Raw genomic sequence first — 25,762 nt, forward strand, 5'->3', positions numbered from 1 at the left:
CCGGCCCGGCCCTGCCCGGCCCGGCCCGGCGGAGGCGGTGGGCGGCTCCTGCGGCCGCGGCATAAACCGGCGGCCCCTCCCGCCACCCCCGCTGTTCCCGCTGGACGGCGGGGAGGAGACCGGCGGTCCCGCGGGAGCCGGGCGGAGGCTGAGGCGGCGGCTCTCCAGCCGAGGGGCTGCGCCTGGTGGTGGCGGCGGGGCGGGGAGCTGCGGGGCACGGGTGCGCCGCCTCCGCCTCCCGGCTGCCGCGGCCTCGCTCGCACGGCGGCGGCGGCAGGCTCCGGCGGGCTCCCCCCATTGTCTGCCCGCGGGCGGAGGGCTGCGCTGCCCGCCCGCCCCCCGCCCTCGCCTTTGTGTGCTCCGGCCGGCGGCGGGGCGGCGCGGCGCCCGCCGTGATGCGCGCTGCGGGGCGGTGGGGGGTCCGCTCCTCCCGGTGAGAGGCGGGGAGGCACCCAGCCTCGGCCCCGGAGGTTTTTCACCCGCAGCAGCCGGAGGAGGGGGACTATGGACTGAGCGCATCGGTGTACCATGGAGTCCGGCATTCGCTTGAGCACGCTCTGCCTTCTCCTCTGCCTGGGGCCAGGTAGGCGGATGCCGGACCCGCCGGGAGGGTACCCGGGAGCGGGGCCGGGGGAGCTTCGCGGCGGCGATGCCCTGGCCGCACCTGACCCCCCTGGGGGGTGTGGGGCTGTGTGTGTGTGCTCGGAAAGTTGCAGTGTCGGCGGGTGGGGTAACGGCACTTTCTGGGTCAGTTGCAGGCTTTGGCGTGGACCCCTCGCTGCAGATCGACGTGCTGTCCGAGCTACAGCTAGGAGGCTCCGCGGAGGGCGTGCGCCAGGTGCCGGGGCTGCACAACGGGAGCAAAGCCTTCCTCTTCCCAGGTACGGCGGCCCCCGGCCGCCCCCAGCCCCCCTGGCCCCGCTCAACTTCGGCCGTCGCCGTCGGGCCCCTGCGCCGCGCACGGGGGGTCGTCCGCCCCCCACAGCGAGGGGTTTGCCCGCTCCTGAAGCACCCGGGGTCTTTTCCCTTCCTGCCTGCTTTTCTTCCACTCTTCTTCTTCCCCCCACCCCCGCCTTTTTTGTCCCTCGCCCGCCCCCCCCCCCCCTTTTTTTTTTCTTTGACTGGTAGACGCTTAATTAAAGTACAGCAGGAACGGGGATGGCAGATGGCTTATTTTGTGAGTCGTGGGGTGCGGTGATGAATAATAGCACCACCCACTCTTCTGCTTTACTTGGGAAATGCTAAACATACCCCAGTTCCAGCTAAGGAAATGCTCGCTGAAAGTTTCATGTGAATCGAGCAAAATGCTGAAATGAAGTGCCCCGGAGGAGTGAGGCAGATGGCTGAAAATAAGAATACCTTCTTTTACCACGGGAAAGTGGCCCTTGTGAGCTTCTATGTCATACTCCTCATGAGAAACAAAGAATGAGTTTTAGTCTCTTTTAGTGCTTGTGATTGGTTTTTTTGTTCATATTGGGAGTAGAAATCAAATATAGTAGTCTTGTTCCATCTTTCAAAAATAGGTTTAGGAGGTTTATTAAAAAATAATTACACTTCCTTATATTGTAATTCATAAAGGGCTGTAAAATAACTCTCAATGGCTAGTTGAATTTATTGGTGTAGGTTACGTTGCCTACACTTGCTCATTATCAGTATATTTTTGAATTACACTTTAGTAACATACTGATACGTTAAATGAAGCCAGAGTCAAGAACACTTTCAGGAAAAAACCCTCTATCTTAATTTAAAAAAAAAAAAGCCTAAAAATGGCCTTTAGAAGCAAATCTCTTCTCTGAAAGATGGTGAAATGCTCCTTGGAAACTTGACTAAACAAGAGCAAGGAATATGGCTCAACATCTGGTGAAGCCAGAGCAAATCTCCGCATCAGCCTGTAGTTTTAAAATAGGGGGACTTGATTGCTGGCTTCTTGTGTCATGCCAGGAGTTTCAACTCGGATCTGAAAGCATTTCTACTGCAACAGGCAAGAGTCTGTGTTTCCCATACAGAAGAGTTGTAATTCAAGGGAGATAAGATCTGGAAAGGGAATTTCTTTTTCATGTTTGCATTAATGAGATAATTTATCAGAAGCTAATAGTTGCCAAAGGCTTTTTTTTTTTAAGGTGATCTCTCTAGCGGTGTTCTTCCCTGGTACAGCCAGCATGTGTCACTATGGACATTAATGTGGAGACGCATGGGCATATGCATTCAGAAACACCGACACATGCTGGTTTTTAACATCCGTGATGGGCTTGTGGCTGCAGAGCAGAGTCCTCTGTGAAGGGGGTGACTGCTTAGAATGGCAACATGTTTGTGTGGCCGTGGGGTTCGTGTCCTAAAATAGCAGTAATTTTTAGGGTATGGTTCTGAGTTGAGGCCTCATTGTGCTATAATGGGGTGAGGGAAGTCAAAACTCCCTTTGACTTCAGTGGTAACAGGATTAGAGGTTTGTAAGAATAAGTCTTTTTATTGTATATTTTCCCAATGTCAGGACAAAAAAATTACTGGGTAAAAGAATTTTTTTTCAAGTTGTTCCCTCTTTCTTTGTAATTACGGGTGTACGTAGTTCCTAAATGGGTTACCAGTTTAGTCATAGCAAAAAGAGAGAAGAGTTTAAATTTTCACACCAACCTTTTTATTTTGTTGAGATGAATCCGGGGAATAACAAGGACGGAAACACTTGGGTTTAAATGGTGGTTGAAGTCACTCAGTATCCCTTGGGAAGTCTTCAGCGCCCTGCAGGACTGGAGATACTTTTCCTGCTACTACATAAGACGACTGTTGATTTTCTTATAGTAAATGGGGTCCTTACTGAGCAAACAGATTTTCATTTCCTAACTTGCATTTGGAAATAGAGAAATTTCCTTCCTTGATCAGACCACTGGGTCCAGTTAGTCATTTTTGTTCTGCTCTTAGAGCTCACACCATGGGAACATTGCTGCAATGTATGCCTCTTAATGTATGTATTTGCAGTGTGTGAATTTCAAATATATGTGCGTGCTGACTTTAAATTTGTTTTTTGCCTATGTGTTTTTTCCTTATCCCAGCTAAAGCCTTAGTCATAGACCCAAATGATTTTGTGAAAAGGACACAAATGACTTTAAATGATCTGTGAACTTACTCTGGAAGCTTTGTGATCCTTTGCCTTTTGGTTTCTTCAGATATTGAATCTTTTCTTGTACTGTATACATATTTATGACATTTTAGTATGTTGCCTTTTTTGATAGACTACATTCTCAACTGGTGTAAAGCCTTACTTTACATATGCTTAAAACATACAGACAGCCTAAATGCTGTTCTTTATTTTAGGAAGAAATTATGAAAGTGGCAGATTGAACTGCCAACAGGTAACAGACAATTAAAGATATATGATGGGAAAATTGTACATGCAGCTAAAGCAGAATAGTCTCTTTCTTTCTGTTTCTAGGCAAAAAGTCGGTTTTGAGTGCTTAATTAGATGTAGCATCAATTTTCAATACAAGGGTTTTAGCATCTAATTGGCTGTTCTGACAAATTCTTCTTTGTGTAATTAATTTTCAAAGGTACTTATATTTCTAGGCCATATAACACAGTAAGCAGTTACTCTCTGAAGGTAGTTTTAGTCTGTTATAGTCCATTCAAAGGCATTTAGATTGCTCCTTTTACAGTTCCTGATTTAGAAATAGCTATAGCCATTTGAAATTTGCGGTCACTTGGACTTTCTTGTGTACCAATCTGCTCTGTCACTGTACAAATCTTAGGGAGAGTATAAGATTTGGGAAAGAGAACCCTTCCCACTGATTTCAGCAGGATTAGATGCCGTGGTCTTGAACTGTAAAGCTTTTTAGGTGCCAGTTGCTCCTTGGTTGTAGTGGATAGTAACACCTGAATGCCACTGTAATCTGGCTCTAGTTAGCTGCAGGGACTTCTCTTTGTGGAGAAATGTGATTTGCAAAGTAATTGTAAAATGTTCCAGTGTAGTTTGTGGGAAGATACAATTATGAATAGAAAACAGGAGGAAGTCTTCCAAAACGTTAGTGTTGCTATATGTGAACATCTGCCAGCACTTCCTAGCCAACAGCAGATATTATTATGTCAAAATATGTTGAGAGAAAAATTATTCCTCTTCTGGTCAGAGCAGTAGAACAGAAGTCAGAATATCTACACCACAAATTTCTCTCTGTTGGTGACTTTACGTAAGTCAGTGAAATTTTCAATACCTTCATTTTCCGTTTGCAAAACAGGGATGACCGTAAAGGTAAAGCCCAAATCAGGTGGGTGGATTGAAGTGTAATTTATGTATTTGAAGAAGGCTTTTGGAGAAATACCAATTGTCATTCTTATAATTCTGTCTTTGTAAATATACTGCATTAATACAATTTGAGGAGGTCGGTGGAGATTAAAGTCAATGTAGCCATTTTCCTATGCAAACATGAACATGATATTCCTGCAAGAGCACTTGTTGCATATGTAACTGCAGGGAAATTTGAAAAGGCAGACAAAACCACAACAGCAGAGGCTGGAGGGTGCTGAGGGTTTTGGATGGGTCAGACACATCTGCCTTAAGTAAGTCTCCTGAGCGTAGACTTAATGTTAAGCACATGCAAGGTCCCAGTGAAGCCAGGTATTTCAACTTGCAGTAGGAAATTATGTTTTGAGCTGTGAGAATTTAAATAAAGGCTGCAAGAGTAACTTAGTTTCCTCTGGTGCTCCTCTAGGCAGTAACGTTTTGTCACCTTCCCTCCTCCCTTTAGACTCTGTATTATTATATATATTTTATAGATATAATATTTTGATAGTGTTTCTGGGTCTTACTTGCTGTTGAGAGTAAATACTACGCATCAGACTATCTTTGTCCAAAGAGTGTACATGTGGTAATGGAGACACCTTCTAACCACCTCCAGCAGCAGTGGAGAGTGGTGGAAGGTACAGTGTACATCAAGAGATGAGAGGCACCAAAAATGCAAGTGATGTGTAAGGAAAGTATATGCCCATCAAAAGGTGTTTAGCCTCCTCTTTGAGGAGTACATAGGGTGGACAGGAGAGTGCAGTCAGATGGTTACAAGCACAGGAGCATGTATTTAAGGAAAAGATGAAAAGGGCATGACAGTCACAAAAATGTGGGAGCTTGTGTGTCTGAATGCAGGACTTGGAACTCATTCAGAGGATAAGCTTTTTCTCTGCCAGTTAGGATGTGTAACTCTTAATATGGTTATAAACACTATTTAGATATCTCTGAGGAGGGACAGTTCTAGAGGCAAGATATGGTATATTCTGATGGGGAACAAGATGTGCTATAAAACACCAAAGAAATGATCTAGTCTGTCAGTGTGATGCATGAAAGAACTCAGCACTACTGTTCTTAGAGTTGGGGTTTGCTGGCACAAACTGCTGGCAGAAAAAAACCCCTAAAATAGGCCTCTTGGTGTAAATAATTTGTTATCTATTGCTGCATGACTGCATCATTAGCCCATTTTTAAAAAATGCTAGCAAGACAATATTACTATTTATATAATATATCCTATATCCCTTTGGATAGATCACTGGTTTTTGGCCTATGACATCATCTCTGGACATTACTAAGTTAAGGAGCTAAAAATAAAGCTTTAGAACTAGATGCGACTAAACGTCGTTTCATTATAGGAATAGGATTTACGTTGTCTATGCACTTCACACACACTTTTTTCCTTGCCACCTGTTATTGAAACTATGGACAGATGCTTTCTCCAGGTTCCAGCTGAGCCTGCTGAAAATAGTACTGTTCCGAGCTGCTTGTCACCACCCGGGAGCTAGAGGTTACTGTCCCCACAACTTTTCCGAAGCAAGAGATCATGTGAGTGTTTCCATGTCTGCTGATGGCAAAGTCAGCCAGCGTCAGGAGCGAACCTGGCTGACTGCAGTGACAGGGATTAGAGAGTCCTGTAAACCCCTTTCTCCAGCTGTACTCCTCTCCCAGAGGAGCGGTAACAGACAGCTGCGGGAGAGGATGCTAATGTTGCCAACTGGTATGGCTGACTGCAGAGTGAATACCTATCTGCAGCTTTTTTTGTCTTGGAAGCAAGCTGGTTTCTCTCAGAATCACTGAATCCTCAAAATGTGGGACCTCCAGCATAGAGATCATCTGTAGATAATAAAAATTCCCAGAATTTTTCGGAGAGACAAAGAAAACGCCTCACCCCTTAGTTTTCAGGAAGACTGAAATAATTGAGTTTAGTTTCAGTAAGTACTGGAGTGTTTGTCAATGTTAGAAATGCCTAGTGTAAGCAATTACTCTATGACAACACGGTAGCCAGAGAGATCCAGATTTTGGCGTATCTGGAACAACAGCCTATGCTTTCCCCCTGCTGCCCCCATCCTCTTCAACCTCTGGCACCTTCCAAAGTCACCTCTGCACCCGTGCAAACAGTAACCATCGTGGTACAGCACTGCCAGGGTTGTGATTGATGCTGCTGGGGAGCCGGGCTGGATGTTGAAGGAGAGCCCTGAAGAGCTGGGCTGCTTCTGCTAGGGCCTGCAAGAGCAGAGACTGCTGCCGTGAGGCATCCCCTTGCTCCGGAAGAGCTGAATATTCAGCATCCTCCTGCTCCTGTTAGCAGTGGTAGCAAGAGGAGGTGCTTGGGAAGCGTCTGCTGCTTGAAGAGCCTGCCCAAAAAAGGAGGAGGTAGTATGTGAGAATCCTGCATCCAGTTCCCATCCCAAACCATGCTGAGTTACCGTGCATGGAGAACTAGGATGCACTTACTCATTGCATAACCATACACTGCTGAATAATCATGAATATACCTAGTACTGGAGACTGTTGCTTGCTAACTACTGCCTTGCTGGCTTATCTGTAAAACAGAAGGGGAAAAAGTTATGGGAAGAAAAAAACTTAAATGTTGCGGACTTGTGATTGATACTTGTAATGGTACAGCAGAGGGTAGGACTGAGAAATGGAAAGTGAATGGGGACCTAAAATGGCAGATACTAAGGAAACTCAGGCTTCCAGAGAAGAAAAGTTTGTAATCCCTGTATGGAGTCATTAGTGCGTAGTTGATACACAATAATGTTAAGGAATGACAGAAAACTTGGCCTGTAGCATTTGGGGATTGCAACTATCTTAATGCTGAAAGTTTCAAATAAATAATGTTGCTGAGAGTGTGTATTAGGCATATAAAGCATCACAAAGGTATAAGTGTAGAGCAATAAAGTTGTTCTAAGTACGGCTCTAAAAATTATGTCATTGTTCATTGCAAGAAAAGGTATTTTACACAAAATTTTCTTTTTTGTCTTGGTTATTTTTTGTTTTTCTACAGTGGGCTTTTTGGAGGGAGGGAAAGGAACTAAGCAGAAATTAAATATTTCCTCCATAGCCTTTGGGTTTTGATTTTTTTTTTTTTTTTTTTTTTTTTTTGTACTCACATCTCTTGCTATGTGTCTTGATATGGGCTCTTGTCACCTTTCAGTCTGTTAAATTCTTAAGAGCATGGATTCTGGAAGAAGCTACAGCGTGGGGAGAGAAATGATACTTGCTTGTTGGTGTAGGCACCGTACCTTACCTGCCCAGATCCCCTTGGGAGATGGTGCCAAGCAGCATGACTTCTGTGGCTTTGCCTGGGCTTGGTGGGACAGCTGACATCTCCAGCCTCTGCTACTTCAACCTTTGGAGTGAATTAGTACCTGCATTTATTAATGAGCAAGGATGTGACTCCATTTAGAGGAATGTCGTATTTTATTGTGTTCCCGTGGACTTGACCCGGTGCTTTTCACAGCCAGGTTGCATCTAATATCTGCAATAAATTGAAGTCCCTGGGGGGTCTGTTTTCTATTGGGACAATGCTGATTCTCTAAAACTTTTTTTTTTAAATGAGCATTGGGTTGTTCGGATTAATTCAAATAACCATGTTCTGTTTATACATTCAGTATTGCCGAAAACCATTCATACTGATTAATAACAGAGACTTGCATTTGCTTGTTCCTACCTTTACAATGAGGCCTCTTCTAAAACATTGTAAGAACAAAACCCTTGTTGAGGCTAGTGTTATCTCAGGGCTCAACCTGGCATATTTGTTGGAAAGCTGAAGATGAGTATGATGTGCAGCTCTGGGGCATGTATGGAAGGAAAATACATGAAGACAATGTCAGTGTAGTGATGTGGGGCAGAGCCCTGGTTGGTGCCGTGAGAAGGGGCAGGATGGTTGGAGGAGCGGAGGCCAAGGAGACCTCTCTCCATGTCGATGTCCCCATCAGGAGCAGCCAAGCGCAGGTGGCGGCTCACCAGGCAGCCTCTCCTGGCAGCGTAGCACGGGGTAGTGGTCTCGGCTGAAGTTAAAGATGTGATGTTGACAGCAGGACAGCATCTGTCCTGCATGCCAGAGAGAACCCAGCACCTGCAGCACGTGTGCCCTGAGAGCGGGGCAGTGACTCTTCTGGGTAGCTGTCAAGCTCGTCTTTCCATATTGCTGGGGGAGGATTGCATTAGCAAGGGGTAGTGACGTGGGAAAACGAGGTCTTGCTACCCTTATGTAATTGCTTTTGCTGTGACATAGTTCTGTAGTCATGAAGCATGGCTGAGACTAGCTAGGTTGATGGTTTTTTTTATGGTTTCTCCCCCCATTGCAGCACAGTTCATTCTCCAGTGAGGTTTCACAGAGGACACCAGCATTTCCTATACATCCCTTCTAGATCAGTTGCAATGTCTGTTTTTCCCCTACTGTTTGCTTCTAAGATGTGAGAAATAGGCTTCCTACTCTCCCTCCCTTGCTTATGTTCTTCTAGTCTGTATCCTCCAGGGCATATAGGTGCCAGCTTGGAAAAATAACTTCAAGAATGGTTAACTTCACTGCTTCCACTGAGTCTTAAGGGAGGTACAGAACTGAGCTCGTAAGTTATTTAAAACCAGTGGATAAGAGCTGGAGATTATATATAGCTGTCACGGGAAACTGTACTTCCATGTAGTGACTCTTCAGTTCCCTGTATTTTGTCCTGCTTGGTCGTGTGCCAAGGTGCAGATCCACAGATCAGCTGTATTCTCCTACCTGCACTGCTAAGGTACAGCTGAATAAGGGGTGAAAAATGATTTTTCACTGAATTTTTTCTGTTCATCTGTTTTGACTAAATTCCTCTAGATTTTGTCTCAATGTTTAAGAAATGCTAATTTTTCCATCTTGGTGTTGTCCAAAAGATTTCTTCTCAGGAAAATCTGAGAAGAAATATGATAAAATGTACTTTAGTTTTTCATTTTTTTGCCTGGTCATGTTTTCCATGATAAATACCCATTATGAATGTTCACTCAGATATTTCAGGTAGCTGTTACTGAACTTTAAAAACTTAACATATTTGCTACGAGTTTGTTTTATTTAAGTTACGGTCCCATTTAGGGAGTAAATTTTTTTTTCTTTTTTTCCCCCTTTTCTTTAAACCATGTTTGGGTGGAAAAAAAATACTGTAGCCATTTTCAACATGGAAGAATTTTACAGCAAAAATTTCTCATTATTTGTTATGGTAAACAACATTTTGTTTGCTTTTCTTTTTTTGGGGGGTGTGTGATCCTGATTATTTCAGAGAGAAACGCAAGCTTAGAAAACTTGACTTTTGTCTTGAGCCATCTTGGGAGATGCTACTCACAACTCTGTGCTGTTGCAAGGTGCTAAAGCAATGGGTATGGTCTAAAAGGACGAGTAGACTAAAACAGACTTCTGAAGACAGTGTTCAAAAGGCTTTTAGCAGATTAACATATTTGCAGCAGCAACAACATTGCTACAATAGACTGTAATGTTTCCAAAGGAGCCATTACAATCAATATTGCTAGCGATCCATAACTGAGAATTCTTTTAGTGGAATTTGAGTGGCAATTTCCCTCTCTGAAAACATAGAGGGAGTATAATAAGAAAAAGACCTCCAGTTGTAGAGTTGTTCTGTCTGTTAGGGCAACATTTATACAGTTTCCCCAGCATAAATGCATATTTAAGTATAATTAGATGGTAGTAACATCTGTACTGTTTATCCTATCAAGAGAAGAAGACGTGCCAGCCTTGACTCCGTGGCTGGAAGTCTACCAGTCTCTAAATACAGCTGTGTCATGATCCAGAAGGGTTCCAAAGGAGCTTTTGTGGTTTTGAGGTCAATAATCTGTGTTTTAATAACTCCCTAAGCATGCATTTGCGTGTTGGGCCGTAGCTGTTCCAAAGGCACTCTTAAGATTTCCTGTAACTTTGGCTAATATCCCTTGAACTTGAAACAGTCCCCAGATTTGCTCAGCACCCATTCAAAGAGTTGAGGTAGCCTTGAGGAAAACCTTGTGTACCCTGTTCAGTGATGCTCTTTTTAAGAATCCCTGCATACACCGTCAGCATTTGAAGCATAAGGAAAGCATACTGTAGTAAGAGATCTGGGAGCTTGAATTTTTTTTAAACTGAGATTGCATCTGGATTATTGCATTCACTCTGGGTTTCTCCATTTCAGAAAAATATCAATGAATTTCAGAGAGTGAAGAGAACAACAGCAAACCTGATTATACAGTAAAAAGGACTGGCTTACTAAGAAAGCTTTTGAAAGAACTTGAGTATGTACAGCTTGTCCAAGCAATGACAAAAGTGTTGTATGATAAGTGTCTAGTATTAGAAGATTCTTAGAGGTTTAAAATGAAGGAATTATTTCGTATTCAAAGAGCTAGAGGTAACAGTAATGTAATGGTATTATAAATGGAGAGGATGCAAGATAAAAGGAGACTTTCACAGTGAACTAGTTTAGATTGTAGAATAGCTACCGAAAGGAAGTGGTGGAAATCTCCAGACTTGATTTTTTAGAAGATAGCATGAAATAAAAAATCTAGGAAACATTAGCTATGTTGTAGTCATTGTGTGACATGCAGTTAATATGCTGAGGATGGCGTGGATGACCCTGTAAGTCTTTCTATACTCTGGAGATCTGGGGTGTTGGTGGAATTGCTCTAGTATAGGGAGAGATTTTCAAAGGCACAAAGGGGCATCGAACACTTACAACTCAGTAATCAAACTGGTGCCTTTGCATTCTCCCTAAAACTGTTCTTTGGTGCACCTAAGTATATGTTAATGGTACTCGGTTAAAACAAGCCTACAAGAGCAAAGAAATCAGGATTTGGAAGCATTTCTAATTTTAACTCATCCAAGCTTATAAATTGGGTATGTGTTTAAAACCTGTAGCTGATTCACCAGGGCTAGCAGACACATTCATGGAAGCATGGACTCCACTAATACCTGATTTAAAAGAAAACTTCTTGCAGGAGAATCTGAACTCTGGTCCTCCCCAGCTTCCTTGGGACCTCTGGCAATGGTAGCTTGTGTCCCCCATGTACTTTCTGTCTGTCTGCCCTGCTCGTAGCTGAGCTGTGTGTATGGTCTTTCTTGGTATCCCTACTCTTTGATGTTCCTGCTTCAAAATCCTTCTAACCTTTCCTTTTCCTGGCATCAAAACAGATATCAGGCGAGTAGAGATTTTTCCGAGAATGCCAGTACGGCTGGTGGCTTAGATATCCCTCGTCTCCCCTCAGGTGTGGTCTCTCTGCCACTTCCCCCTCATTTCTGCTAGTACCTGAATTCTCTTTATGGTTCAGTCTCCTGCCTTCTCCTCCCATCTGCTGCTGTTTGCTCAGTCCGCTGCCAGAGACCTGTGGCTAGCAACAGAGTTGTTTGATGTGTCTGGCATGCTTCAGATGTAATTTTTTTCCAGTGGTGGCCTCCCTCCCCCTGCCTTGCTGTGCTGTTTTTGCTGTTGGGATAAAGGTTTGGGTTTTCTGGAGCTCTCTGAGTTGGTGACTGTTGACCATTCTCTTGTGTCAGAAGTTAATCTTTCATGCAGACCACATCATTGTGGTCCTCTGGGAAATTAGGATGGATCTCATATTAATGCTTTCTTAAGCTCACCATTGTGTTGTATGAAAATAAATAAGCCATAACACTTAGAAGTTTGGCGAGCTGAAGGCAATTAACCCTAATGTGGGTAAAACCCAATTATACCCCAGAAAGCCAGAGGTGAAGGAAAACTAGGATGAGAGATCCAAACCATTGCAAAGAGCGAGAAGTGGATTCTTAATGGGGAAAAAAGCTAAACCCTCCAGGGCATCTACAAATGATTGGGGTTGGGCTAGATGATCTCAAGAGGTACCTTCCAGCTTAAATGATTCTGTGAAACACAGGCTGCAGGTGGTAGGTCCTCAGGAGCAGCATACTGGTCACAGGGAAAGGAGGTTTTGAGAGAAAATGACCGAGCAGAGACCATGAATAGGTCTTACTGACACTTGCACAGTGAGAACCAAGTGAGGGAGAGATGTGGTGTGTTGCTCAGAGGGTATAGGAGTTTCTACACCCAGCATGATCATAATCCAGAGGTGCCCTGGCGGGTGCTGGTCTTCTACAGTCTGTCATTGTATGACCCAGTTCCCCGCTGGAATACATATTTGAGAAGCCTGAATTGTGTTGTATCTTTTGGGAGAAGGGTAGTTCACGTAATCCAGCTTGATCTACACCTAGCATAACCTGCTTGTGCGGTTTGTTATTGCCATTAAGCTTGTACTTTATTGTTTTTAATTGATTAGGGTTTGTTTACCTTCGGTAGCCTGCTTTTTCGTTTGGAAAAGGCTGACAACACTGCTTCCTCCTCCTGTCCTCCCCCTCGACGTGACTTGCATAACTTTTAAAATCCTGACTGTGCTATACAACTAGGGACTGGAAATAAGTTCAGTCTTTTAGCAGTTCTCATGTGTGTCATGCCCTTATTACAGTACCAGTAGGGCTGGAAGGCGATGCATTATTTTTCTTGTGCTCTTCAGTCTGTGTCCCAGTGTTAACAGCATTTCGTGGTGTGATATTTTTGTTTGTTGTTAGGTCAGTTTGACACAAAGTGCTCATATGACAATATGCAGCCAAGCATAACTAGGTGCATATGCCACAGATGGCAGCAGCAAGGAAAACAAGACAGGCTTGATTTTCTCCACAGGTTTCAAGGTGTTCTCAAAGCAGCTTCTAGAAAACTGCTTTGTGCCTAAAGGGGTGTGAGTGCGTGCATGTATATATACGCATATATATTGATAAAGCTATAGTAGCTGCAACCTTTTAAATGTAGCTGGAACCTGTCTTGAAGAAGCAGACAGAAATCCCACTCTACGCTACCTCTTGTGTCCTTGTTCAAACATAATAGGTTTTATAGTGGTATTGGCCATGAAAAACCTAAACAACATCGTAAGTAGCAGTACTTGATACTACCTATGAGGGAGCACATACAAAGCATCTTCAGAATTTAAAGAGGAGTTGAGAATAGTGTTGGAATATAGACTAGGGAAAACTGGTAATCAAAAAAGCTATTGCATCGTATAATTGATAACCCGGAACCTATAAATCACCAGAAAGCATTACAGTAATAAATACCTGGGGCAGAGCATACCATACAGCACACATTTTAATTTCCTAGGAGTGGAATTTCTGGAACAAGAACAGAAGTCATCTTTTATCTTCATCACTTTGTTATCATGTAATAGGTCCCCACTGAGTAGCACCCTCTCTCCTGGTGATAGTATCTAGCATGATGACATAGTTACAGTGAAAGGGATAGTATTTCTTGTGGGGAAGGAACAGTGGTTTTCTGTATCATGTATGCCTTTAAAAATTCCTGATAGTACTTTTGTGTGGTGCTTCCCCCTGCGTTGATGTGCAAATTCCTTATATTCCTTTCAGAAATGTTCAGGAGCGCACATTTACATTTTCTTTGGCAGTTGGGGGGAGTTGTTTTAGTGGTAGGAAATCATCTAGCGTGGTAGGATCTGTATTGCTTGTTAAGTAAATCAGCTGCTTCAGCATCCTGTGCTAAGAATACAGACTTCTAATCTGGAGCCCTACACATTTAAAGTTCAGGTTTTCCTACAGTTAGGTTTCTTATCCTTTCATTTGCAAAAGGTTTGAAAAATTGTCAGAAATATGCTATTGTAAATAGAGTCACTAGAACCTTTACTGTATTTATTTACCTCTTACTTTTTGCCTACTGAGTCCAAAAGTCATGAAACCGTTGGTGATGGACCCTACATATTTTTGGAAGAGTGCACCTGACTTGTTGCGGTGTAGCTGGGCTGCTTTACCTTACAGTAAACAGTTCCCACTTGTAATCCTGGTGCAAATTTCTTCTTTGCTGAAGGGACCACAGCCAAAGGGAGGATGAGAGAAGTGTCTTAGCATTGTGCTCTGGCAAATTAAGCCTGAGATTGAGAGCTGTGATACCTAGTCCTGATGCTCAAATGGGTGTTTATAGTGGTGTAAATCTGCCGCTTGTTCTCTCGGCATCTATTTCCCTGTGTTGTACGGATCTACTAACCAAGCAAAGGTGCTGTCTATGGCTATTTGTATTGTGCTGCTGACACACTGAGATGCACCACCATTGAAAGGACGTTTCCCTGATCTGTAATCCAGGTGGGGAATCATGCCGAGCAGCTGCATCATTCATTTGACAGCTTCACCGAAGCAGTTGGATTCTGCTTGTGTAGTAGGTGGCAGGAAAGATCCGCCTTCTCCATTCCACGCAGCGTGGTCTAGTTAAGTACGTGTGTGCCACAAAAAATGATTTCATAGCTCCAAGTCTCAAGATCATCTCAGGGCTTGGCCATATTTTGAAAGAGCTTGGTTGTATTTTAGTGGCTAGCACCTGAACAACTGTTTTGTAGACTCACAGGGATGCAAAGGAGGCTGTTTCAGCAGGGAGAGTCAGTAGTCGGGCTATAGGAAGGTAAGCTTAGTATTACAGAAAGATTCAACTTGATATGACTTTCCTTGGTTTCTAGAAGCAGCCAGTACATAAGCTGAGAGGCTTAACCCAGCCACTAGTATAATCACTCTCAAACTAGCATTGTATCATCTTTTTTGCAGAATGTTTCTAGACAGATTTCAGTGGTATTATTGTCAATTTACAGTGAATGCATATTATATTACAGCCATAGTTTGCCCCAGCCAGCCTTGGATTTGCAAACTCTTTCCTAAAGAGTCATCCAAGTCAGTGCCAGGAGCTGGCAGAAATGGTTGAGGGCTTGCTACCGCTCAATTATCTCATTCTATTATATCGGATAGAAGGTTTTCCCCCTATTAAATACGTTCTATTTTAATTTCATTTGCATAGTTGACAATTTTTAATGTTCCTTTAGCTTAAAAAAAAACCAAACCAAACAAGCTTAACAAACCAAGCAAAAATTCCACAGGGACTTTGACCATGGAGAAGAAAACATTACAAACAAAGCACTTTGAATGAAATCATGATTACTTATGCAAATGCACAAACTACTCCCGATTATACAAGTAAATTAGGTCCTTAATAATGGTTTGGTTATTTCAGATCAGAAACATTGCAGCTGTATTCAAGCATATGTGTCCAGGCTTTCAGTACCTTTTCCCCCTCTTGTACCACAGTGGATTTGTGTTCTCAGCTGTGCCAAAATGACTTTAAACACACATGTACGTAGCTTGTAGCTATGTAGTATGTAGCTTGTAGGTGAGCCAGAGTTTTGGCCAGAAGTGATATGATTAACATTTTTTGAGGTAAGTATGAACAGTCAATATAATTGGGGGGCGGGGAGAGAGAGTGTGAGTGTGGTTTTTTTCAGAGACAGGTCCTTCTTCTAGTCTCCTGTGTCATTCCGTTGTGACTTGCTGGACTTTGCATATGGTTTGAGCTGGAGGAAAGCCCTTGCTGGATGACACACCAAAGCTGTAGCTGACATTCAGAACAGAGAAAGCTACAAAGCAAAGGCAATTGGAACCTCCCCAAATCCTGCAAGAACAAACTGTGACATTTTCCCCCTTGTTTTTATTTGATTTAATGATTTGGCTTCGAGTCAGTTTTTGTTTCGATTGTTTAGTTTCAGCTGAAGTGTGTTTTGTCCTCCCCCTTTTCTCCTTCCCATCCATTGCAGTTCTTTCTGCACACATCCTTGTTGAGCTATTTCTTTAATAGAAATAAGAAGGGAAGCACACAGAATTGGTGGTCACTGTGGTGCTGTCTAAACTACAAGCACAGTTTGTGGGGTATCCCCCCTAAACAGTCTGTAGGGTATCCCAAAGTCCTCATGATTCAACTTGGGAGATTTACCAGAATCCTTGCTCCCGGCATTCGTGAGGTTTTTGTTCTGGTGAGACCAGGCTGTACCCAGTTTATAAGGAGCACTTGGGTGCATAAAGGTCTAGATGTACCTGGTTGGATCTTGATAGACAATTAGATCGTAGTCCCAGTGTTCACCCAGACTTGGGAACTGGGCAGTGCTCCTGGGCCCTGCAGGCCATGCACACCCTTTGGGAATAGCCCCAGTGGGAGTCTTACAGGGTCAGTGTTTACCCCGTATCTTGTAGTCTTTTAAACTTGAGGTGGAACTGCAACACCTTCCCCCAGACTCTCACAGAGCTCCTTGCAACAGCCTTGGAGAAACCAAGTCAGGTTCTGTGGGTTTGGAAAACTGTAGCTGCTCCTGTTTTGCTATTCTCTCTGAAACAATTGGGAATCTATGAGAAGGGAATGAACAAATGTATAGGAAAAGTAGCTCAAAATGTTTTATCAACCAGTATCTTATGTATCAGTTCAAATAAAGAGTCAGGTATTTTTAAAAAAAAAAAAAAGGCAAACCAATCAGCCTTCCCACTGAAGTATCTAAAACATAACACGTCTAGCAGGGTTTTGGTCTAATAAAGGTTGTTTTACTTCTTTCTATCTTCAGTTTTCATTACAGGAATGCAACTCCTGAATTTGAATGCACCATGCTCCACTTAAAAACCTGCTGTACCCTTTCAACCTTGTAAAGATTCTGCTTTTGGATTGGCTTTGCATGCTGCCCCATTGGCTGCGAGCAGCTTAGCCCACGTTGGTTACTTAAATAAAAGAACAATATAAAGTAAACAGTCTCGGATATTGTTGCCCTTTGTAGGCTGTGTGAAATCTCTAGTTAAGAAAAAGATTAGCCAAAAATTTTAATATGGGGAAGTGACATGATGTGAATATATGCTTCTGACACTGATCCCAACAAATGTAGGAAAATGAAACAAAATTGAGCTAGCCTTACTGTATTTTTCAGACTCTTTTTAGCCTGCAGTCCTTCTCCTTTTTCTCACAAACCACTAGAATTTAATTTGGATAGCTCAGCAAACCTACAGTCAGATGCAGAATTGATTTATAGATGCTGCTATTAAAAGCTGATTATGTGCACACGAAACAAACTGTGGAGCTCAATTAATTAGAATGCTTTCTTCAAAGACTCTTCTGCAGGAGTTTGTTTTATAATTCAGTTCATACTGTATGTTTAGCTTTAGATGCACTTCAGAAACTCAAGAACACACCCTTTTCTAAGACAAGTTATGCATTCCATTTAATAACAGTTTGTTTTTATTGTGGACTGGAAAACATCTGTAATGAATAGCTTGTCCTAAACTGTATTTGCATGTAGTCTTTCCACTGTACGATTTAGTACGCTGCTGGTGCTGTGTATGGAAATTTTCCTGCTTGCCTCCAGTAACTTGCTCATGGCTGCTTCCAACACCTTTTTTGGGGGGGGGAGGGTGGGGTGGGGCTAGGCTAGTTAAAGCTGGATCGGTTGCCTGATACGGTTCCTTGTTTGCATGAATGCAGTTGTCACCGTAGGGATGAGGAGAAGGAATTAAAGGCTGGTGGCAGAGCAAAGGGTAGAACCGCCTCTTTCTGCAGCACCAGTTTAGACTGGTGGAAGTGCCTTTGGACCTGTGGAGTGAGTCCTGTTGAAAGTTAGACTTGCTCTCTTGGTTATAGTGCAGTAATTATCATCTCATGAGCATGGCTCAAATGACAATGTCTGCACTTGACACCTCAAGGAAACACTTGTGTGGCGTTGGTGTTTGCTGCAAAGCTCTGACTGCAGATTGTCTCTGAGAGGGGAAAATGTGTCCTAGTTGTGAGGGCTGTTGCAAGCACAGGGTAGAGGCAGCAGCAGCCACTAAGGGCTGAGTTCGTGCAGGTCTCATGGTCAGTGGTTTTCTTCACTGGGTTTTCAGATTGCTTTGCAATGTTAGATCTTAAAAGACTTGGTTTTCTGTGCCTGTGGGCAGCTGATCACCTCATAACCAGATGTTGCAGCTGAAGGTTGACCACCACCTACTGTTTGTCTGTGTCCTTGTAAATTGTTACCATTGCCAACCACAGTATGAGTTAATTCTCCCTTCCTCCAGCCTCCTTCCCCCAGTCTGTTGTGTTGTTTTCAATACTTTCGCTAACTTGCTTGTCTCAAACCAGCTGCATTTGTTACCACGTGAGCGTTACTATTCCTTCTAAAGGCGTTTCCATGCTATAGCCTTTGACTTGAACAAGGAGTGCGACATGCTTTGAGTTTGGATTTTTGTTTCTTTCATTGTCCCTTTGAACTTCATTCTTCTATAAATTAAAGGTGGAGTGTTGACACTATAGGTTTGTGAGTTGTCATGGTGTGGTCAATCCAAACACATGCAATATTCTAGGAAAGCAAACCTAATGTATAGGTATCATGGCTAGAGACAAATTTCTCATTCAAACTAATAGTTGTCTCCTTATTTTTGCACTCTAATATCAAAAGATTTATGCCTTTGGTTTTGTATATTAGGAATGTTCACAGTATGAGGTTTTTATGTAACTGTTGAGAAACCACAAATTATTATCTGAGATATACCAGTTTGATTTTCCAAGCTATTATGGAAGAAGTCCAGTTCCAGTAAAGTATTTTCCTCGGGTCTTAAAATGATTACTAGAAGCCAAATGTCAAGAACAAGCCTGAATCAGTATTTATTGAGCACAGCTGGTGATCTATCAAGCACCTACCGCTAGTGTTGAAAGGCAATTGGAATGAGGGATTTGCACTGTTGTGTTAGTGTAAAAAGAATGGATCTAATGGATCAAGGACCTTTCAGTGGTCTTTCTTTAAGAAATCCACCTGGCGCCTGCCCTGAGCAAAGGGTGCTGTGCTTCATCAGAGTAGTTATAATTCAAAAGGCTGTGTAGCTCTTTGGTACAGCAAGTATGAACTGACCTATTTGCAATACCAAAACCGAATGGCCATGTGTGTTGGCAATTTAATACTCTAGCAGTTAATGTGACGATAATCTTAATATATGGGCTTCCAGCGTGATCTAATCAGGTCTTGATACTTTTGTCTGTATTCAAGAAGATATTCTAAGGCCATGATGAATGATTATAAGATTTTATAGAGAAAAGGATGGAAAATTCTCGTCCAGCCTAGTGATTGGGTAATGATTCACAGGGGTGACACGAGTAGACCTCAAAAAAGATTCCTCTTTTGTGGGCATAGAGGCAGCTCTGTGTTTCCCCCGCCTGTCAGCGCAGCAATGAGGACTGGGAGGGCTCTGGAGAGCTCCACATGAGGGTTTGTTTCCTTGCTAAAGCACAGGCCATCTGTAGTGCTGTGTTCGCGTCCCAATAGCTCCAGTTAGAATAAAAGTACGTGTAGGAGGGGGAGATAATTATTTATGTGTGATTGGAACTGGCCTTGTATAATGGTAGGGGTGTTATGCATATACTTTCTTTCATCAGTTGCTAATGAGAATATCATAGGAATTTGGTAGAAATTAATATTTCTTTCTAATTGAAAAGTTGTGGATTTTATTTTTGTTAAGTAAGCATAGTCTCTGTGGACTGTTTTCCACTTCCAGCATAAAGCATTTATGACTTCCACTGGTGGGGTGTGATAGTAGTTAAAACTAGGCACAATGTAGAGGGATAAACCAGAGGGTAACTGGGACAGAGAGGCACCCTAGCATCTTCCAGGGTTCAGAGCTGCTCAGGGAAAATCTGGATTCTTGGAAAAAGGTAGTTGTTCTGCATTTCTCATCTTCCTTCTTACTACCATGTCATTGCCTTGAGGGAAACCTGAAAGAAATCCATTGGAGACAATGGGAACAGAACAAGAACAGCCAGGGAATTTTCTGCAATTCTGCTATTTCCCATAATTCTGACATGACTTTCTCTTTTTTGTCTTGCTTGACTTTTTTCCCCTCCAACCCTCTTCCTATCTCCTGTCTTCCCATGGAATTCACATTTAATATGTGCACCTCCTATCTTTTCCTGCTGCCATATTAAACCGTAAATATTGTGTGTCCGACTCCAATATACATCCATGGAAATTGATAGTATCTATTTAGTACCTTAATGCCTCTATTGATTCCCGTGTGCTCACTCTCTAAATCGGAGTGAGACTGAAGTGACCAGACACAGAAGCTGTTGGATGAAGGACCTATGCAGCTGCTTCACTATCACGTTCACGTGGGTGTGTGCTTTATCAGCCCTGTATAAATGGCAGGGAGCTGAGAGATGATGATGTGGAAATCATCTTCATAGCCCTCTTTCTCCACCCTTCCCTTTCCTCCTAGAAACTCCTGCAATGTTTCAGGTGAGGGGGAATCAGCCTGAATTCACGTGCCTGAAAAAGCATGGGGTGTTCATGGTGTACACTCTATAGCCTTGGTTTCTATAATTGCATCATCTGCTGAAGTCAAAGTGAAATATCTCTACCAAGAAAGTTTAAAAGAAGTATAAAAGGTTTTTGGAGGGACAAGAGTGTTGTTACAAAGTAGTAACAATTATTAATATGTAAGCAAGATGACTTCCCACATTCCGGTGGTCTCAGCTTGCTCTGGGTTTTGTTCTGCCACTTTTATTTAGTTTAAGTTGCACTGCTCATCCTGACTGAGGCTTCTGAGGCTGCAAGCCCTTCAGGCAGGGAAGCTCTGCCCCTCCGGGCAGACACTCTTGACTACGCAAACAAGCACACAAATAGTTTGATGATACCTCATCAGATCTTCTGTCATTAATCAAAATGAGATTTCAGTGTAAACATGTAATGTGTTTGTGGGCCCAAAACCAGACTCTGTAAACGCTCTAATGATAATGAACCTGCGGTAGAAAAGCATGTTGGCTGGGCTTTCTAAGCTGAGAAACCCAGCTCCCCTGCACTGCAAACAGGGTTGGAGGATGTGCTTTGCATCTTGGAATCGGATTCTATAGGCTTTTAAGTGGGTTCCACATCTGTATTTTCCTGTGTTCTTCTGTATCTCGGTAGGAAAGCTGCTGCTGAGAACTGCAGTGCATGAGGATCCTGTGATCATGATTAGAGAATATGTTCCTTGTGTGTCCTTCCTCTGCTTGGTCTCTTGGGAGTAGATTGTTTATATTGCTAGAAATTGTTAATGCAGTTAAACTATCTTCCAGCATGCAAACCTATGTCTTTCCACTCTGTTAGTGTCCCTTGGCTAAAAATGAATGCTTTGATGTAATTGTATTTGAGTTGCTTTATGATTTATTAACAATTCCATTAAAATGCCATGGATGTCTGCTACAGTGAGGGAATTATGCAATCCACAGTAGAAAAGACGTGAAATTTCACAAAAAAAAAAGCTCTAAATGATCTTTTCTTTCTTTTTATTTCCTTTTTTTTTTTTTTTTTTGTCTTTTGGATTCCCCTTTGTAAAAAATGAATCAAATTCAGCCTGGTGTGACACTGTGCAGGAGCTCGGTTAGGACTTCAGGGTTGTATAGGTTGTTGCATTTCTTAAACACATATTAAAAAAATTCCTGGTCTATAAACCACAATAAACTGTTTGCTGTTAATGCAGAGTAGCACCTTCATAGGTACAGCTTAAAGAATAAACCTGTTTTTAAGAACAGCGGTGTAAGCGTACTTGACAGCTCAGCTCCAGCGCTGCCAAAAGAAAATCACCATTTCTGTTGCAGTTAGCTCTCTGCTGCTGTTGCTGTCCCTGAATTAGTGTCCCTGAGTTAGAGCAGGATGGTCAAATTGCAATGACAAGAAGCTTGTGAATTGATTTAGTTCTTACACAGTTGATTACACATGCTAATGAATTGATTTTGTGCATTAAAAATGTATATTAATTTTTTTTCTAGTACAATGTGTTATGGAAAACCTTGGGAATTGTTTTTCTAGCATTTGACATCTTATTTTGTAAATTACCTCTCTAGAGGGCTTAAGGTTGGGCCTTTTTATTTTCTATGCATGTTCCGTGCAAATTCAGTGGAAACATTGCTTCAGTCTTGGTTGTGTGTGGGTTTTTAAAAGCAAAATCTTTATTGTGTGTGTACAATTACTCTAACAAATGTTCGTGACATCCTGTGCAAGAAGCAGCAGCAACATACTGCACAACTGGAGTATATAGTGATTAATTAGCGACAATATATTTTGAAAGATGGTGAGTTTTTAAGTTATTTTATAACTGTTACTTAAAGCTGAGTAAATTGTCCCTAAAGAGATGCTGCTCTTTGGTTTTTGTTTTTGTTTTTTTAAATTAATTGTGCATAGCTATTAAGCATAACATTTTTGTAGAAGTCATTAAAAAGTTGCTCGGGTCGCGCTTCACAGCTTAGGCTCATATCCAGTGTTGTCATTCTGTGCTTCACTGCTAGTGAGTCCACATTTTGGATGAGATATTAAAGGTGCCATCTGGCCATCCATGGAGAAAGTAAGAGAGTTATGACCCTGTATTAAAAACAAAACACGGCCCCCCCCCCCCCCCCCCCCCCCCCCCCCCCCGAATAGAATAAGTGTCCTAGAAAATGTGTTCTCTTTCACTGAAAAGGCTCCCATTGCATGTAAAAGCCGGTGTTTAAAATACTTTGATCCCTGCTTTTGCCTGTCTGTTCCATTGTGCTCCTCAGAAGTAGCTTGTTATTTTGTAAGCTCTTTGAGTTGAGGATGTAACGTAAAATAAGATTTTATACTGAGTGTTTTTTCTGTTATGTTTTTTTTTTTTTAGATACTTCAAGAAGTGTCAAGGCATCTCCAGAAACAGCTGAAATCTTTTTTCAGAAGTTAAGAAATAAATATGAATTCACAATCCTGGTGACCTTAAAACAAGCCCATTTGAATTCAGGGGTTATTCTCTCTATTCATCACTTAGATCACAGGTAAGTACTGCTACCTGTATGCTAGTTAATGAAAGTGGATGTATTTATGCAGTCAAAAATTGAACATAAATTAGGGCAAAATTGTTGTGTAGCAGGTCATTTGCAAATATTTATAGTGTTTGGGTAGGCATATCATGCAGATTCATAAAAATTCACAAGTCCAAATCAGCCAAGGGAAAGTGGAACAGCTGTTACTCTTTAAATGTCTCTTGCCACAAAGGGCATGAAAAGCCAGTTCTCTTGTCGTTCATAACCGTAAGGACCAGATGCTCAGCTGGTGTAAAACTGTCACATCAATATAGCTACACTGATTCGCAAAGCCTGGCCCTGTACGTCCACCTCTTCACCAGCTGGTTTTTAACACTGCAAGCAGTTTAAAAAAAGCAAAAAAAAATCCTCCAGTTATGAGCTTACACCTCCCATGAATGGCAGAGCACTTTACTCAAAATGTTGTCAGCCTTGAAAAACTAAAGTGAATGACACGGAGCATTTAAGGATTATCCCTTTGATAGGATAACGACTGCTAGAGAACTAAGATACTCTTTATATATCTGTCTGAGTAATAGCTATTAAAGATAACCACCCTATGATTCTGTGACAGAATAAAAAGGAGTTTTAAAATGTGCACTTTCTAAGCAGTCGTTAGCACAAGCAACAGATGATCTCTGCTTTAGGTTCATAGTCCTTTTTATTTTCCTGTGTACAATCCCATAACTCTTTCTTGACGGTCTCACTACAAAACAGAAGAAAAAAAAGGTAAAGACAGATGTTCAAGCAAAGCAAAATGTCTGTTTCTTTTACATGAGTGTACAAATTTTCATTAGCAGGCATGGCGACAATTATTTTCTGCTGGAAGATGGTCCAATTCTACTTCTACTCTATTTCCCAGAGGCCCCATCTTCTGCAATTCACCTATTTAAAAAAAAACAAACCACAAAACAAACAAGAAGAAGAAGAAAAAAAGGAAAAACATTCCCAAGGATCATTATGCCAAGTTTATAAAAGTATCTTTAAACGTTGCAAGGGAGTGGTTGAATGCCTCCTGGATGATGTTTACAGATGTTATATCATAGAAGAGCCAAGGGGCTTCTCTGTTAACTGTTACCTACTCCTCATCTGCAGGAGTGAGCAATTTGCAAGGGACAGAACTGGGCAGCTGTGATTACTGAGTTTCAAACTCAGACTGTACCACCATATGTACAAATCATCCCAGATGGAAAAGTTTATTCTGTCTCAAATGAGAGAGTAGGTCTGCAGAGCCAGCTGTGCCCTGACAAAGCTTGTTCCTACATTTGTAGGAAGAACATGGATTGGTTGGGCTACTGATAGGGCTAATGCAACTATATTTGAAATTTCAAAATTAGAGATGAAACCTTCATGTGCCAAAATAGCTGCAGAGGTGAGCAAAGAGGTCACCCATGTGAAACTCTTAGAGTCTGGAAAAGAGAATAACCATAGCCTTTCTGAACGGAGGCAATGTTTGCTACAAAACCTTTCCTGGCCTCAGGAATGTCATGAAGAAAGAGACATGCCATGGAAGATCAAAAAAATGTGTAGTGTATAACTGAGCAAAACTCAACAAACATTAACTTGCAGAGTGGCCAACTGGGAGAAAACACTGCCACTTAGTGAACATAAAGAGTGGTAAAAGCACAAAAAATAACGTGCAATGAACTTTCATTGAAGGGTTGCAGAAGAATTTGAGATATTGTCTGGGAAAATAATTAATTCTTGAAGTGAGTAAAGCTGGCCAAGTAGACCTGCTGTTGGTCTTATGCGAACAAGACTGCATTAAATTGGTTCTATCCAGCCATAGCAAAGAAAAGGAAAGGTTAGAGCAGTGCCTGGTGTCCAGGTTGCGTGGCTGTAGAAACATAATGCTACTTATCTCATTTGAATCTGGGTCATCCATGTCATCTGCCTGTGCCCATATAAAACACAGTTGTAAGAGGGTGACAAACAGGACTCTGAAAAACCTATTATTTTATATTGGTGTATTTTTAGGGATGGGTGATTAGATTTTTAACAATATATTGATAACATTTATACTTTTTCAAGAAGTTTCTCTCATACCTTAAATATTTGCAGGTTTTATTGTTACATTTTCACCATCTTCTGTTTATCTGCATATGGGAATCTGAACTGTCTGACTGCCATGGAAAGCATTTGTCAAGGTTTCTAGCTGAAATCAGAAGGTCTGCATTATGTGTGTAGGTATTTTAACTGTGGATGCATAACTTAGTGGCATTGCTGAGCATTTTTGAGGCCCTTTTTCTCTTAACTGTGAAACTTTTAGTACTCTTGTTCTAATGTTATAATGTTAGAGGTATGAAAAATGAAGATAATACCCTATTCACACCTTGTTGAAAAAAAACTCCTACCACCATTTTAGACAGTGTGACCTCTTTATCTTACTATGTCCTCATAAGTCATGCCTAGTGTTTACAATTTTTCTATAGGGATGTATGCTTTTGAAGTCTCCTTGTAAGCCTTTGGATAATCAAAGAGGAACAAAAAAAGCCTTCTAGGTTATTTAGGCAAATAGTCACTCATCAGATCAGCTTTGGATGAGGCAGCTAAAGAACAATCTACTTGTGAATATTTAATTGCTTTCTTTGGGAGAATATTAGGTAATCTATTTAAAAAGAAAGTTGAAGAATTTGTTTTAAAAATGTTAGGCCTAATCTGATCCCCTTACAGTCAGGGAAAATCTTCGTTATCTTCAGCAGGTGTAAAATCAGTCTCAACAAAAGTATGGCCAGAAAGAACTTGTGGCTATTAAATTAGATGTGCCCTTAAGCTTTTAATAAACACATTCTGGTCTATTCTGTGCTAGGATGTACAGAAAGATGTCTGTGTGCCATAGTAGTGTTTG

At 42.0% G+C, this 25,762-nt stretch overlaps 1 protein-coding gene across 1 annotated transcript in view; it reads left to right on the forward strand.

Annotated features, from left to right (window-relative positions):
* Nucleotides 1-294: 294 nt before the first annotated feature.
* The window catches only part of NELL2 (neural EGFL like 2), a 159,409-nt gene continuing 133,941 nt past the window's right edge, over nt 295-25,762 (forward strand). Inside the window, exons 1-3 of the mRNA XM_050908420.1 lie at nt 295-583; nt 753-881; nt 22,737-22,887. Coding sequence (XP_050764377.1) covers nt 529-583; nt 753-881; nt 22,737-22,887 — 335 coding nt within the window. The 5' untranslated portion in view covers nt 295-528. The remainder of the gene's footprint in view (nt 584-752; nt 882-22,736; nt 22,888-25,762) is intronic.

This window comes from Gymnogyps californianus, chromosome 1, assembly GCF_018139145.2.
Source record: "Gymnogyps californianus isolate 813 chromosome 1, ASM1813914v2, whole genome shotgun sequence".
In the NCBI taxonomy this organism is placed as follows: domain Eukaryota; kingdom Metazoa; phylum Chordata; class Aves; order Accipitriformes; family Cathartidae; genus Gymnogyps; species Gymnogyps californianus.